This window comes from Saccoglossus kowalevskii, chromosome 9 (genome assembly GCF_978046115.1).
Source record: "Saccoglossus kowalevskii chromosome 9, keSacKowa6.1, whole genome shotgun sequence".
Lineage (NCBI taxonomy): Eukaryota > Metazoa > Hemichordata > Enteropneusta > Harrimaniidae > Saccoglossus > Saccoglossus kowalevskii.
Window position 1 is genome coordinate 31,971,956 of NC_140649.1, and position 17,863 is coordinate 31,989,818.

Sequence of the window (17,863 nt, forward strand, 5' to 3'; positions counted from 1 at the left end):
ATGAATTTGAGTTAAAATTGTCGATCCAATATAATTACGCAAAGTATTTTACAGGACATCGATTTCAAAATGAAAGAATTATTGAAAGTTACCAGTGAGGGTGCTCTACTTAAACGCTCTGGTGAAACAGTGTTAACTATAGACTTGCATACAGTCATTTTTTTTGGGTTTTTTGAATAAAATAAAATATTATATGCAAGTGTTCCTCCAGGATACAAACAGTGTGGCAGTGCGGCATCATGCTGCTCTGAGAAACCGCCATGCTCAAAATCCCTACCGCCATGCTCGATTTCCGCACATTTACCTTTGTCTATGATTTCCATAGTTGTTGTTCTATGAGATGCCTCCTCACTGTTCATAAACAGCCATAAACAATAACCAATGTAATTGAAGTCAAAAGGCTGCTAAGTTTATTTGGGTCAGCATGTACTCGTTAAAAGTGTTGGTTTATTTACTTAATTCACTGATCACGTCATAGCCGATATCCAAAGTAAAATGTTCGAAGAAAAGATTATTGTAATGTTGAAAATAACTTGTCAATGAAATCGAAAATCGAAAAAAATTTTCAACATGCTTTTCCATTGTAACTGGTGTATAAGAATCGGTAAAACATTACAAATGCAGTCTATACGTTGCCGATCACACCACGACCGATGTCTGATTTGAAAAATTGTTCGAAGAAATGTTGATTCCAATGTTGAAAGTAAAACTTTTTATGAAAGTACTAATGATTAAAACATCAATGAAATAAAAATAATCTTTGCAGGCTTCACAAAAACTTCAAAAAGTTTGACTAGCTTTCCATCATGGCTTTTTTCTTGTTCACTGATTTCAGCTACATTTGTATGACTCATGTTTTCATTCTAAATTATAAAATAAAAATAAAATATATAGCGTACACATGTATAAGCAGTTTACGAAAAAATTTTCATATACAAAGCGTCATCTTGATACTTCATGTGTTTTCAACAAAGAAAAGTGAATTTTATATTGTATATAATAAATGCCGAAATTCTTTGTGGAACTAAGAACATATATGTAGCAAAAATAATTGTTGCTTTATAAAAAGGGGTAATTACAGCCACAACACACAATCCAATCTCACTGATCAATTGAGCTCAAAATAAGCTATACAATATCAGTAGATGAATAGCAAAGCAGTGTGTACATATTAGGTAAATGTAAATATTGACTTATATATTGCAGAGGAAATGGATAAACAAGACAAGAGTGTTAATCTTTTGTTCAAGAGGGATTTCATACAGAGGACGACATCTTATGAATGATCTGCGAAGGCTAATGCCGCATTCAAAACCAGGTAAGTTTTGGTTTTTGTTGATAAATGCTCATATTTAGTTATTGAGTCTGATTGGAATCACTTGAAGAATCATGTGCACAGATTGGTGTGCAATCGACTTGTGTCCATCTTAACTTCCTGGTAATACTATTGCTCATTATGGCTACCTACTGTGGAGGCATTTTAAGTGTTACTTTATCTTGTGTATTCAGAATACATGTAAAACAGATGCATTTTTTTAGTTTTGGAGGTGCGCTTCTAATAATAGAAAAAATACAGATGTACGGTATTTAAATCATTCTGAATTTTTTTAAGCTGAGATAACATGTTGATTGGAGAGTTCAAGTTTACCCATGGACATTATAGGTGGTATGATTTGTGCTTGGGTTTTTGTGACATAATGTGAAAGACCAGTAATGCATATTTAGATATTCATGGTAATCTTGTTTGTTTATAGATGTGAAAATGGAAAAGAAAGATGGACTGTTTTTAGTCAATGAGGTGAGTCATTCAGTGATGTCATCATCTCTGATGCATACTTTTTTCATCTGCTTTGAAACAATTTGATGTTTTAGCACTGCCCATTAGCCATCTGTCAATTTGATGTGGTTAATATGATTTATATATTAATTACAATAACTACTTGAAATTTTAATTACAATGCAACTCGATGCCTGAAGTAAGGAAATATTATGAGGTTATTACGGGAATACCTCAAAGTATGCACGAATACAGTACAGTGGATGTCGAATGGGACGGCGTACTGTCTGAGTGCATACTTTGAGGTATCCTCGTAATAACCTTATTATACATCATTTCCTTCCAAGGATACATAATGGGAATGCTGAAATCCAAAAAATTTAGAACAGAATCAGCGAACATCTGTGTGGAGTCCGGTCAAACCCTGGTGGCAGCCATTTTTTGTTTTTATTATTAGAGGACGCTTACACACGTAATCATTTCATATTTGGAATTCGCATTTCCTAATATGGTAGGATGAAAATACACTTACGATGTTACTGTGACAGATGTATATTAATAATCATTATAAAGCAGGTTACCTATATAATGAGAAAATTTCAACATGTTATATATAGTAAATTCAAGAATTACAACTTGTATGTGGGTAATGATAATATTGTGACTAATAACAGAGCATGCTAGTTGTCATAGTGGCTAATGGTAATCATGACCCAGGCTAATACAAATTTGTACTGGTTTTCTTTGTACACATTTGTAACATTTTCTTTTTCCTTTTTTAAACTAGATCTGTGAAATAAAGAACTGCAATAAAGTCATATATTTTGAAGCCAAAAAGAAAAAAGATCTTTACATGTGGTAGGTATCAAAGAAAATTTGGTTTGTTAATTTGTAATTAAACAACTGAAGTTTGGTATACATGCATGCTACCGTTAGTTGGAATATAGGGTTAAGCCTTGTTGTACCTACACTGAATGGTTCAAAACAACAAATATAAAATTATGTTGCAGTTACTGACTCTATAACAAATCCTAGTATTTAGAGGTGAAAAGTTTTGTGGCAAACACCAAAATGAATGACAATGTTGGTATTTCTCAATTAAGGATGATCAATACTGGTTCACAAAAACATTGAAACGGGGGGAGGGGGTGGTCACAAACCTCATTGAATGTTGATGCAATGCAATTAATACAGGCTCTATGAAGAGAAAGTAAAACATGACCCTTTAAAAAATAAAAAAAAAATGTAATTTTTTTCAAACTTACTAGTAGGGTAATGATTGGCTGACATAAATGGTCATTGACTTTTTCAAATGATATTCAAGTTTTAATAGTTTGCACCACCCTAATGCATGTGTTTTCTTGTGTGAATTCATTTCGACTTTCACTTCGAGAGATTATATGACAGCAACTGTAATAACCATACTCAAGTATATTCGAACATGTCCTGAAAACGTTGAGATTTTCTATCATTTTATACAGAGATTCACAGAGTTTGACTCGATACATATGATGAGAAAATAAAGCCCTCAAAAATAAATCATTTTTGAGTTACAAAATTATGAGATTTAAAAGTTTTTTTTCAAATTTCCATTATGCTCACCTTTGTACAAGCTTGTATTTAAACTAGTGGAGATTATGTATCCAGGCGTCCGTACTATGTAAAAGTGAACATCTGTAAAAGGCTCGTAACTGTGTATTTGTTGAATTTAATTTCTTCTCTTACTGACAAATCTGATTGGCTGTCATGGTTTCTAGGATTGTGAACATTTTTTGAGCAAGCTGTGTTTCAGTCGCTCTATCGTGCAGCATTATTCTTTGGGATATTTTGCTGTAATCCAAGCACAGTTATTCCTTGTTTGATAATGAATTGTAGTTGTTTGCAATTTAAAACGTTTGACACAAAAACATGTGAAACTTCAGAGTTCTTACAATTGATTATTGTCTATTCATAATGAGCTACCTAAGTGGCACTACTGATTAAATATCAATACACTAGTGTGATACGGTGACGTAAAACACCATTACAAAAGTATGAGGTGAAATACTCCCAAAAACTGCTGTTTTCAGTCAAGTCAATGATACTGAAATTAATTTCCTTTCTCTGCAGGATTGCCAATTCACCGAATGGTCCATCCGCAAAATTTCTTATTGAAAATTGTAAGTATTAATATTCAAATATAACATTAAACATCTCTAACTTTTGTAGCAGTGAAAATCTTTGTGGGGTCCTATGACACAGTGTCAGTAACTTTCATGTAATTTTGTTTTCACAAATTTCATAAAAACCTAATAACATTTCCAGCAATGGTTTACAGTAAATAAACAACAAACCAACAAATGCATTACAAGACAGCAGATCAGTAAGAGTAGTATAAATGGATGCATTTTGAAATGAGTGAGCTCATCCTGCTCCCCATGTGGCACATGCCACATATCATTCTGAGTACCAGTCTAACCATTTCAGTCACTAATATTACTACCGTAAAATCTGTATTAGAAACCGCATCCCTAATAGAAGTCGCACCCATTCTTTTTGAACAATTGAGAACCAAAAATTCATCATTTCTCATATGTGTAGATGCTCTAATAGAAGCTGCATCCCCTCTGTTGCATTGTACCATTTTAATAGAAGCCGCAGCTTCTAATACAGATTTTACAGTAACCATTGATGCTCTCAGTAACAAAATCAATTGAGCAACTAAACTCAAATTGTACAAATCATTTGTGTTGTCAGTGCTGTTATATGGGTCTGAAACTTGAAAGATCGCAAAAGGTGACGAAATAAAACTTAATACTTTGAAAACAAAGTGTTTAAGGAGGATATTGAAAGTAAAATGGCAGGACCATGTTAGGAATGAACTACTGACCAATATAGAGAATAGAAAATCTGAGCACTATATTAATGAAGAGGAGATGGAAATTTATTGGGCACACCTTGAGACCAGGATTCTACAAGTATATGTAACACAGCATTAACATGGGTCACAAAAGGGAATGGGGTAGATCCAAAAAAACTTGGTGACACATTGTTGAGAAGGAAAGAAACAAGGCTGGATGGAAGTCATTGGAAGAGGCCAGTGTTGTAGCAGCTCATAAGACAGAATGGAGACAATCTCTGAATGCCCTATGTGCCACTAGATAGATAGATGCTTCAATTAAAATATTATAATTTGAGACACAAACATTGTCTACACATGATATCCATTAATACTCAAAATGATTTGAGGGATTGTGTTCACGTCATATCAACTCATCACATTTTCTTTTCAACAGTACATACTATGGATGAACTTAAAATGACTGGCAATTGTTTGAAAGGATCTCGACCAATTCTGTCGTTTGATTCGTCTTTTGGTGGCGAGCCCCACTACGCCTTACTCAAAGAAGTCTTCACTCAGGTAAGCAGAAAAAAAAAAGTTTTGTCTTTTCTTGCCACTAGAGGGCAGAATTTATAACAAGAATTTATGGCTACAAAGTTTCCTTCCATATATGTTCAGTATAATTATGTTCCAATGCTTAAGGTAGAGATGCAGGTTCGTGGGCACTTGGGAGTAAAATTTTTTTTTTTTGCTTTTTATTATCCAAACAGTCTTGGCTATAGACTGTTAAAATTTTGTAGAATTGTGAATAGTGGAAAATACTCAAAAAACGTTTTTTAAATTTAGATAACAGGTGCAAACATTTTCTCTTTTCAATGCTTAGCAAGATTTAGCAAGGCTTTACATAAATAATCAAAAAGAAACATGGTGAAAAAAAGAAATGACCGGATCTCCATATTATGCACTATATTTAACTTTTAACAAAACGATAATACATTTGAATTTGGAACTGTTACAGACATTTAAATTATGAGCATTAGCAAACTTCTTACTGAGTGAATTGTTATGCAAACTAGCCATTATCTCAGCTTCTTTTTTGTGCACATCCCAGAACTTTAAAAAAAAATAGCTCCTAGACAATTTGACCTTTTGTTTTGAAATTTTCACAACTGATTGACAGTGTATTTGTCTTCAAAACGCCATCCAGGCATTGTTTTTGGTTGAACAGTGTTACAACAATCGTACAGACAACTAGCCTTGGTGTTAATTTATGCATAAACTTGAAGTAGTGAAATTTGAGCTGCTGCTCTGCAAAATTGACAACTGGTAGACAGTTTTCAAGACAGCACTTTCTTAATAAAAAATGTACCCATAAACCAATTTTGACAGGAAACAGAAGTATGGTTTAGAAGCTAATTTTTTTAAATCACTTTGACCAAAAAAGCACATTTTTGTGCATATTTCAATCTACAGTGTCCATAAAGAAAAATACTAACAAAATTCATACAATAAGCTTTCCGAAAATATATAGTTTTGTGGACAAGAGAGTCATCTTGGTTTCCTATTTAACTAATTAAAATACCTGTCAAGTAAACTGCATCTTACCTTAAGTTAATTTAAAAAATATACCGTAATTATTGTACTGATCAATAGTTTTATAAAGTGAAAGAAATCGTTTTCTTGGAGTAAAATTTCTATTTTATTTCACACACATAAAAGCTGTGGCTACTCACTTTACCTATCATAATTCTATTCCTCTTTACGGTAAAATTAATACTATTTGCTGTGTTATTGTTTTACCTTATGTGTGAATTCAATCCATTTGAATGTATTCAATTCAAAATTTTATAAATTTGATTGCACAAAAACTTTCATTACACTTTCATTACAGCATCCCATTCATCACACTGTTTAATGTGGGTCATAGCATTATATACAGTTGAAGCTTAATTTCCAAATTGGCTTTCAACTAGCTTTGCCTTTTTATAAAAACTAGTAATTTTTGACTCCCATGGGCGAAGCACAAAATGGGAGTCTTTGCAGTTAGTGTGTCTGTATGTGTGTGTGTGTGTGTGTTTGGATTGCTATATGTTGCGAGGACAAAAATACAGATATATACCTACTTCCGAGGACATACACACCTTCCGAGGACCTTTTTCATAGTCCTCGGAAAACATAATTTATATTAATAGTTAATTCGATTATTAATACGTTTTACGTAGCTTAGGTTTAGTATCGGGGGAAGGTATGGTTCACGTTATATTAATATTAATATAATTGTACCATACCTTACCCCGATACTAAACCTAAGCTTCGCAAACATTTCTATGTTCAGTCACCGGATATTCAACTCTTGTTTAATTAAACTTAATTAAAATACAATTCTCCATTGTATTGCATTGTAATTGAGTTTAATTAAACTCCAATTAAAACGCAACCCTATATAGGAACGCGTTTTAATCGAGTTCATATCGCAACTATATTAAAAGTTAATTCAACTATATTAAAAGTTAATCCAATGAAGTCCTCGGAACATATTGCAATACAAGTATGTGTGTATATGTATGTGTGTCCGACTGTTCCACTGCTACAATGTATCTCAAGAACCATACATCGGTTTTTGATGAAACTTGGTGCATAGATGCTCTGGGCCAACGCGCAGATTTGATTAGGTTTTGGTAAAAATCCATGCTCGTTAATTACCTAATTTGCATGATAATTAGCTAATTTTTAGCTGTTCTATGACTGTTCCACTGATATCTAAAGAACCACTCATTGGATTTTGATGAAACTTGGTACATAGATGCTCAGAACATATGCGCAGATTTGATTAATTTTTGGTAAAAATCCGTGCATATTAATTACCTAATTTGCATGATAATTAGCTATTTTTTAGTGGTTCCATGACTGTTCCACTGATATCTAAACAACCACTCATTGGATTTTGATGAAACTTGGTACATAGATGCTCTGAACTAATGCTAGGTTTTGATTAGTTTTTGGTAATAATCCGTGGATACTAATTACCTAATTTGCATAATGATTAGTCAATTTTCGGTTTTTCCACTGATATCTCAAGTACTAATCATCACATTTCAATGAAACTTGGTACATAGATGTCATACGACACTGCACAGACCTGATAGTTTTTATGGTAATATCAGTACATATTAATTACCTAATTTGCATAATTAATTAATTTTCAGCATTTGATATAAGTAGTTAGCATTACATTTCAATGAAACTTGGTACTTACATACTCAAGGACTATGCAGAGATTGATTGTTTTTGATAAATATTTGTGCATATTAATCACCTAATTTGCATAATTAGTTAATTTTCAGCTTTTCCACGGGTATCTCAAGTACTAATCATCGCATTTCAATGAAACTTGGTACATAGATCCTTTAGGACTATGCAGAGACCTGATTAGTTTTAGGGTAAATAATTGTGCATATTAATTACCTAATTTGCATAATTAATTTTCAGCTTTTCTACTGATATCTAAAGTACTAATCATCACATTTCAATGAATCTAGAATTATGCAGACCCAATTAGTTTCCGGTAAATATTTGTGCATATTAATCACCTAATTTGCATAATTAACCAACTTTCACACTGATATCTCAGGTACTATACATCACATATCAATGAATGTACATGGATGCTGTAGGACAATAGACAGACCTGAATAATTGTGGGTTAAAATCTGTACATATTAATTACCTAATTTGCATAATTAACCAATTTTAAGCTTTCACACTGATATCCAAAGTACCGTAAAAACTCCAAAATTTCGACCGGTTTTAAATAATTTGTGTTAGAAATGTGACGTGTTTTTAGAGTCAAAATTAAGGTGCATTTTCGGACGGTCGAATTTTTCAGAATAGAAATCAGCAAATGAAAAAATGGGGATGATAGACAGTGTGCTTCATTAGTTTTTAAAAAATGCAATGTCCGTCAATTGACGTAAACTTCCTCATGTTTCACGGTAAAAGCAAAGGTCGTGGCCGAGTTGTAACTCAAAATCTAAACAAAGTCATCAATCAGTGAGTATTATGACAAGCAAAACAAAACATCAAGACGCGGAGAAGAGGTCAGCACAAAACTAATAGGTCAAAAGACAAAGCTGTCTCGCACTACCTAGGAAAACTTGCGAATGTTCGAAGTACAGGTACCCATTGGACAAAAGATACATGGAAGTTTAGCAAACTATCTCCCCGACCCAGTGCAATGTATCCGGTTAGAATCAAAGCTCACGTGTCCCTTATTTGAGGGACCAAATTCTGCCGTAAATTCGCCCTTGGATTAAAAAATAAAATGGGATTTAAGAAAATAAAATGGGACTTTTAAGGTGTATTTTGGCGTCATTTTTCGGACATTTCAATCAATCCTGCCGGCTAAAATAGAGTCTAAGTTTTACCGTAGTCATTGACGTCTGTCTATTCAAGAGTACACGTGTATGATTTTTATCGTGACTAGCGTGAGCGGGTAAGCTTCCTTTCGAGAATGAGCTGTTATCACTGTGAACAATGTTAAATTATTCTTCAGATGACCAGTTTATTTTTTAAAAACAACTAATTTTTTTATTTAAAAAAAATCATGCCGTTTTCGCATCAAAATCCAAGCCAAAATATCGTACTACAACATCAATCTCTTCCGCATTGCGTTCAATAACATTAACATATTTAAATAAGCTATGGTAATTTGAACACGTTGGCATCATCCAGCTTTTTGATTGGTTAATTAGCGATTTGACCTATTTGACCTAAGAGAACATGGCGGATATCCTACAGCATCAAACGTTTATACGAGACCGGAATCATTCGCTTACGATGAAACTAAGTTGACTTTTATTTGTATTTCATAACCATTCAACAAATTTATTTTGTGTACATTATTATAATCACTACTGAGTACAGTAATAATCAACAATTCAGAAACGCAGCATGCCGAGATTTTTGTGTTCGTTTTTATTTGAAACTTCGTTTATTTAGAATATATTTTCGTTACCAATAAAATTATAAAAATCTCTCAGTCAATCAGAAACCCGGATTCATGCCTTCGAGGAAGGTCCCGTTTGAACGCTCACATCGGTTTTTTTTTTTTTGTTTGGGGGAAAACTAAAACTGGTCGCAATTTTCGAATAAGAATGAGTCGGCAATTTTTAGTGGAGTCGAAAATTTGTAGGTAAATAAAACACCGAAACCCGGCAAATAAATAGGCGTTCGAATTTTTAGAGTGGTCGAAATTTTGGAGTTTTCACGGTACTAATTATTCCATTTCAATGAAACTTAGTACAAAGATGCTCTAGGACAATGTACAAACCTAATTAGTTTGGGGTAAAAATCTGTTCATATTAATTCCCTAATAAGCATAATAATTCATAATTTTTTGGTTCTAATCACATTTCAATTAAACTTGGAGACATAGATTTTCTGTTACATTGCGCAGACCTCATTAGTTTTACACTCAAATCTGGTCATATTAATTTTCTGATTTGCATAATTAGTTTTCAGCTAAGTAATTTCGAATTATATTTAATGTGTCTCCAATACTCTCAGCACATGGGAGTTCTTTCTAAGCTTTCTTTGATTAAAATCAGTGTCGTTGATCAATAATTTATTTATTCTTTTTAGTGTTTACCTAATTTACTAATATCAGTGTTGAGTGTCCACACAATGTTATGTGTTATGAATACCGTTCATTACAATGTTATGGAAATTTATCTAAAAAAATACAATTAGTATTTGGTTAATTGTTATACAATGTAATACTGTTGATCTTTTGGATGCTATAATTTTTCCTCCAACATTTTGCATATTTTAATGTATTTTTTCATAATTTCTTTGCTAATCTTGGACTTAATTTCACATTGGCTGCAGGTCTTGATCCCAACTTGATTAGTTGCATCATTTTAATTTCATATGTATTATATTTTGCAGATTTTCAGTACGCCATACCATCATCCTAAAAGTCAACCATTCGTTGACCACGTTTATACCTTTTCTGTTGGCGACAATAGAATATGGTTCAGGAATTATCAGGTGAGGCATGATGGGTGATATGTTTGGGTTACTGATAAGGGTAGCAAATGGTATTGTGAGAAACTGTTTTTAGATTATCAATATTGCTCCATGCTTTTCTACATTGATCACATCCTTATTCTATATCATATTTCATCAGCAAAAAAATAAATAAAACAGAATTTGAGTACTGTAAAATACTTTTATTATTTCCGCTATTTTCGCAGAAATTATGACTCAGTGAAAATAAAATCTAGTGAATATACCGTATTTATCCGGGTAGGAGCCTAGGGTCATGAAGATGGGAAATTGCCAAAAAATAGGGATGTGTCTATGCCAGAACGTCCCCCTTCAAAAAAAGTGAAAATTCATGAAAATTGACAACATGCAGATTGAACTGCGGGAGACTGAAATGGCAAATGAAAACATGTACTGAAAATAAGTGAACAATATGCAACAGTAGAAGTATAACAAAAATAATTTATTGCTTATAATGTGAGAAATTAACCAGTAATAATAAAAATCACCAGTTAGGAATCATTTGAATTAGGATTTGCCCGCCGCCAAATGCGCACAATATGTGCGAAATGAACTCAGATTGAACTGAAATGTCAGGGATAAAATTATTTCTGGTTTTGACAAATACTAGATCAACAGTCATACAAGATCAATAATAATTTACAAATTTACACAGTAAAAATTACGAATGTTTATAGTTGTTTGAAAAAAAACTTCTCAGATCTCTATTTGTACGTTCATTGCCATCTTCATCAAAGTCAAAACCATCAAAGTCCAAGTCCAAACATCTGTCATCTCCGGATTTCATTTTTGCACTGTATGTGTTATGCTTTATGCCATTCATGTTTTGGTTCAGTATGTTGATTTTAAATTTAATTCATTAGTGACAGATACAATTGTATGCAGTTAATGAGTGGGATGGGCATGTCTGATTACATAATATATTATCTAAAATTTTATCTGATTAATGACTTTAACATCAGGCATGATTTATCTACATCAGCTGGACTAATTAACTTAATGCATCATGATAAACATAATATAGTTCAGGTTATTGACTTTCTGAAAACATTGAAATGTACACAAATAATGATGTTAATAGTTCTATCTCACGATCTATTTAATTTATTCATGATTTGGAGTGGGATCATCAGTGACTGCTGATGACCTGTCCTTGCAAACATAGATGTTTTATTCATTTAAACAATTCTTTGAAATTATTAAATGTTAATTTTTTTTAATGAAAATGCTGCACAGAATATATTAGACTAATTTCAATTTCCAAATTGCCAAAATTGGAGTAATTATGATTTCAAAATTGCCAAGGAAAGAAATAATATTAGATTATATCAGTGTTTAGTGCCTTGAATAGATTATTGTGAATGGGGACAAGACATGCGTTTAATTTATGCAAGCCATGGTTGAATGGAGTTCAATGCATTCTCAGGCATTCCCATTATGGGTTGTTGTATTCTGAGTTAGGCCCCAGAATATGGATAGAAAAACACTAAATCAGTATCTTTTGAATATAGACTTTAATTTAATAATATAAACTTTATGAAAATGAAATAAAATAATAAGCATTATGATAGACAGTTTTAATAAAATGGAACGCCAATTTTCTAAAGTTTGCAAAATCGATACCATCAACTGTCGTTTACACTGATTCGCTAAAGTGATCATTCTAGCTATAAACAAATTTAATATGACTGCAATTTTGTGGAACCTATAGTGTTCTTTAGCAACTAGTATTTTTCGAAGATAGGTAAAATGTGTTGACATATCAGATCTAACAATTTATGTGCAAAGAAATAAAATTTCAATGTAAACTTAATCATGAATATACAGGAATATTTGTAAACAAGAGAAACGGAGGTGCACCGCCCTCATGCCATGGCCATTTGCCCCCTTACCCTTGGGAGCAGATCTTCTGGCAACCATAAAATTCTGATTGACCAGGGATCACATGTAGCCACAGTATTCAACTGTAACTAGTCTGATAGTAATTTTGGCCCCAAGGAGGCCATAGAATGCTCCATTTTAACTTAGAATTATCAAAAACCCCACACCCTGGTAGGGAGAACCCTATCTCCCCAGCTTGGTGGCTCCGCTGAATTGCAGTGCTACCTCTTGCATTTTTGTTGTTGAAAAAACCCTGAATATAGCATGTTAGAATTCACTACTGAGTATTCAGAATATGATATTGCAGTTATTTAATGTTGGAATAACTGTAAAATATTATACAATTAAATTCACTGAAATGATATAAAAAATATATATATATAAGGTAGAAAATGTGAAATGGAATCACCCAAAACTGTAGCATCATCTTGCTCACTTCTCTTTTTGAGTGTCTGTTCTTTAGCTAAAACAAGTGAAATATCACAAGTTTTTTTGTCAATATCAACATAACAATCACATACTTAACTACCATTTGATCCAAACTGAAAAGTTGACAGGAAAATGGAAATTGACACTGTTGTTCAAAACCTGTGCACACTGTGACCTTGGGTTTAATGTGTTTTTAATCTCATCTGATGAACTTTGAAATTTGTTAGATTAATCTGCACTCAAGTGTAATAAGCTTATTTGATGTTTTTGACTTCATGACTCGTTCATAAATTGAAAATCTGATACAAAGTTTTGTCAACAATCCGAGGATTAAATGCAGTATTCTCCCTATAAATGTGATTTACCACTGTTCCATTACAAAGGAAGCAGATAAAAAAAAAATCTCAAGATACAGATTAGGACAATTCCGAAAAAAGTGCATCCATTTTTTTATCAAACATTTTTGATTGAAATATTTAAAGTAAAAGTTAAATTAATTAAATATTAAATATCGACAAGTCACACTGAGCAGAACACTGAATGATTATGTTCATTATTATCTTTCAGATTGTAGAAGAAGATGGTTCACTAGCTGAGGTTGGACCAAGATTTGTACTCAATCTTATTAAAATATTTGGTGGTAGTTTTATTGGTCCAACTTTGTATGAAAATCCTCACTATAAATCACCTAATGAGGTAAGACATTGTAGATACTAGTTTTAGTTGTCAATAGATAATCTGGGCAAGTAACTACATTTGTAGTTATAGGTGGTGTGGGTATTTGGTAGTGATTTTTTAATCAACTAATATAATACGTTGTGTGTGAAAGTCAATCAGTGATAGGTGCTGTGGTCAAATCAACTAGTGATGCTGGTAGATTGTATGAGTATGTCAACGAGTAATAAATAGTTTGAGTAGGTAATCTAATAATAGGTTTTGTGGGTACATGTAAATAGTAATGTGTGGTCTTTCAAATAAACTAGTTATTGGTAGTGTGGTAACTCAACTAGTATTATATGGTGTGGTAAAACCAACAATACGTAGTGTGGGTTACCATTTATGAACTGAAAGGATTACTGGTATGTCAATTAAGAAATAGATAGTTTGAGTGGCATATCAATGGACTGTTTATTAAGTATCTTCGTCAACTTGATGAAAATGCTTTTTTTTTAAACAAATAATCTGATTGTAGTAATTGGATATCCTTCCAACTTTTATTAGCTTGATTTGATATTTGCACTTTATACTAATCTCTATTAAATTACACCTAACCCTTGATATATAGAATGGTCTATCTTTTTCTTGTGCTGCTAATTTTACTTGAACTATTCATCTCAGTTGGCAAAGTATAGGATGACATACAGCACTTTGTCTTCTTTATATCGGCTTTTCATGAATGAAATCAAACACATACTCTCTATGTACATTGCAGGGAGAATTATTACAGCTGTGGATCGATGTCCACTAATGCATTCTATATGTAATGGATCCAAAATTTATTTTTGTTGTTTTTGGGTGGTTCACCTTTAACCCTCTAACTGTTTTTTACATGTGGGTACAAGTATAATTTGTGGTCTGATATATAATAGTTTTTAGCTCAATTGTCAACAAAAATGATAGCAGAGTGGTTTATACATGTATACTAGGTGATTGTTCAGCATTGTTTCTATTTTCAACTTCTTGTAAACTACAATCTAAATTGCTTTGATACTTGATATGCAGTTCTGTCAGATTTGTTTTTATTCTGTGAAGATATCATGAAATCTTTTTTTTTTGGCAAATATTTTTGATTTTAGATTAAATAATTATGTAATGTGTGTTGATTTGTCTTCATTTTACTCACCAGAAAAAGCCTGTGAAGATGTGTTTAGATGAAACCCAGGAAATTTTTTTCTCACGACAAATGTCTTTAGTCCCCGTTCGTACGTTGTCTGACTGGCGGCCATTTTGTTTTAATGAATGTGGTTCTAATGCCAATTCTCTGAGATGCTTTGTCTGATTACAACTGTATGTTCAAATTTTAAATATTCATTATACATCATGTCATAGATATACACATATATTGGTTTGACAGTACAATTCAAAATGACCCAATTGTGGTCATTTTTGTGCTAAAAAAATCATTAAAAATCAAGCATTTCTGGCATTCCGGATCTTGGTCGTGTATGGATGGAATTCGTTGGTACATACAATGAGGGTTCCTGATGAACATCATTTTTTTTTCAGATCGGATTAAAAATGAACAACTAGCAGCCATTTTGTTTTAATGAATGGGGTTTTAGTGCTATATCTTTGACATGCTTTGACTCATTATACATCATGTCATAGATATACAGACGTATTGGTTTGACATTCCGATTCAAAATGGCCGACGGGTGGCCATTTTGTTTTAATTAATGCTGCTCCAGAGCAATATATCTCAATATGAACAAGTACTTGTACTATGTTACTATAAACAAAACTATATAACTTAGATTTGATAACTAACAGGGACTGTGCCATGCATGGCTTGTTTATTTTTTTTTGGAAATGGAAATGCAATCAATTTTGAATATGAACAAATTCTGTGCTTATTATTCCTATGATATTTCAGCTCAGTTTGAGATATGGATTGTTGAAAAGTGCCTGACCCTTGCCATCATAGTTCAAATGTCTCTTCTTATTTGCAGCAACGGCGAGACTTGAAGCGAGAAGCATCTCTACGATACCAAAACCGAATTCAATCTAAAGCTGTACTTGATCAAAGACGTGAACAATCAAAAGACACTTCGTACAAGATGGATACTACAGATGAAGTGTTTTTCACAATAAAACCTGAAGATGCTGAAGGACTTGCCAAATCAACATTTTATCGAAAAAAATAAGCATAATTTACATATATCTTGGGATGTATAGTGATGCACTCAAAGTTAACAAAGGATTTGGTGAAGTTGATGGTTTTCGTATTAAATTCATTTGGGATTTGGTCTTCCGGGAGACAAGATGTCAGTTGCCCGTCAAACAGTTTTATTTTGTATATGTGTATCACAACCCGTATGGTCACTATGCTAAGATTACAGATTGCTTAGAGACTGGTATTTTCACTTGTATCGACTTTCATTAAATGGAAAATGACATTTAACCCTGTCAGTGTATAGAACATTTTATTTACCTTCTCTACCTGTTTATAAAAAAATAACTGGTATTGTTTGCCTTTTTATTCGGACTCTGCATCAAAGTTTCACTTTGTAATCATTCATAAAGCATTATTATTACATGGGGCTAATATGTGGAATATTTGATGGTCTGAATGTGAGAGAATTTTTGGAAATATACAGTAAACCTTCAAATTTCAATTCATTCAAATGCTGGTGATCATTTCTGCTATTTTATTATGCGTTTGTATTCCCTTTGCTGTCTCTTTCAAATAGTGTTTTAAGATGTGCTACAGTAATTAAAACAAACAGAAAAAATGTTTTTTACTGCAATGCGCTCATATTCAGACTATTATCACATAATAGTTCCAAGACTATGTATGCTCTCAATGTGCAACTTTAAGATGAGGCTGCTGGAGAAAATTTTTGAAAATGGTTTATCAAGCAATTAAAAACAAAAATCTTGTTGAAAAGCACACATTTAATTGAACATGTATGTATTACAAAATGTTTACCCAATTAAAAACTTAAGGGTAGGCTGAGGGATTGTCATGGATGATAATTAAATTACTGCATTATGTCAGAGGATTGAAAAAAAATTAATAAAACAATAATAAGCTACCGATATATGTGAATATATTTACCAAAAAACAGTCCTCCAGCTTAATTTTTAATAGAAGTCATTCATCCTTGCCAACTATTTGAGTTAGAATGTATACACTTGTGGTTTAGCCCCAAGAGCTCCAATAAAATTAGAGTGAAAAAACAAACTTGGTTCCCCTGGAGAATTTTTATATTGCATTATACATACCAATGAGAGATGGACATTATTCCAAACATAAACCATTCATATCGCTTGTTCCTTCCAACCTTGACATCTGTAATCTGAAGGTATTAATGTGATTTGAAACTTTCATCAAATTTTGATCCTTCAACAAAAGATGTAGGTGATGAGATAATGCTGGATTTGTATGCCATCATCTTCTCTATGAATCAATCCTATTTGATGGGATAATATTGGGCATGCTACTTTAACACTCGTCCACATGAAGCTGCTTAGACAAGTGTTGCCATGGAAACTGATTAAATAATCCTTTTGTCAATGTGTTGGTGGGACTGAAATGTTAATTGTTTTTCCTATGCATGAATAAACTGTATTAATTTGGAAAATATAATTTATATAATTTCACTGATTTGACCTAGGTGTCATCAATGTTTTTATTCAATCCTTGTTATCAATTGAATACAACGTAATCTTTTTAAAGGCAGTAGTTGTTTATAACTGAAGTGACATTTTTTTTTGGAATTTTTAATATCTACAATGGAATAAGATAAAGCATCACTTGAAAGACCAACAGGAATTTTATTCTTGCAACTTAAAAATAACCCCTCTTAAATTGATCTAAAATATGTGGTTTTAAAACACTAAACAGCACTAAATTTGAATGATTTTTGGTTCTATAAAAAGTGGTATTTTTTATTGTATTATAACTGATAATTGTAATGCAGAATACGACTTTAAAGGCATCTTCTTGTACATGAAAGTAAAAATATTAACACACATTTAACAATTACAGGCCAAAGTTTTAACCAGAATGTCTGTGTTGCTCACCTTCAAGCTTCTTTCTAAGAGCACTGGGTACAAGAAATTATTGGGTGAATTATTTTATGTTATGAATTTTGTGGAAAAGGAAACGGAATTCTGCTGTGTGAGTCACATGTATTTTTAATAAAAGTGAACATTTGTGAATCAAT

The 17,863-nt window shown here is 32.4% G+C and overlaps 1 protein-coding gene across 1 annotated transcript in view; it reads left to right on the forward strand.

The window, feature by feature from the left end:
- Positions 1–17,301, forward strand: part of LOC100366386 (ribosome biogenesis protein BRX1 homolog) — an 18,057-nt gene extending 756 nt beyond the window's left edge. Inside the window, exons 2-9 of the mRNA XM_002741603.4 lie at positions 1,207–1,318; positions 1,755–1,798; positions 2,565–2,635; positions 3,887–3,936; positions 5,053–5,177; positions 10,545–10,646; positions 13,542–13,670; positions 15,644–17,301. Coding sequence (XP_002741649.1) covers positions 1,207–1,318; positions 1,755–1,798; positions 2,565–2,635; positions 3,887–3,936; positions 5,053–5,177; positions 10,545–10,646; positions 13,542–13,670; positions 15,644–15,838 — 828 coding nt within the window. The 3' untranslated portion in view covers positions 15,839–17,301. The remainder of the gene's footprint in view (positions 1–1,206; positions 1,319–1,754; positions 1,799–2,564; positions 2,636–3,886; positions 3,937–5,052; positions 5,178–10,544; positions 10,647–13,541; positions 13,671–15,643) is intronic.
- Positions 17,302–17,863: the final 562 nt, after the last annotated feature.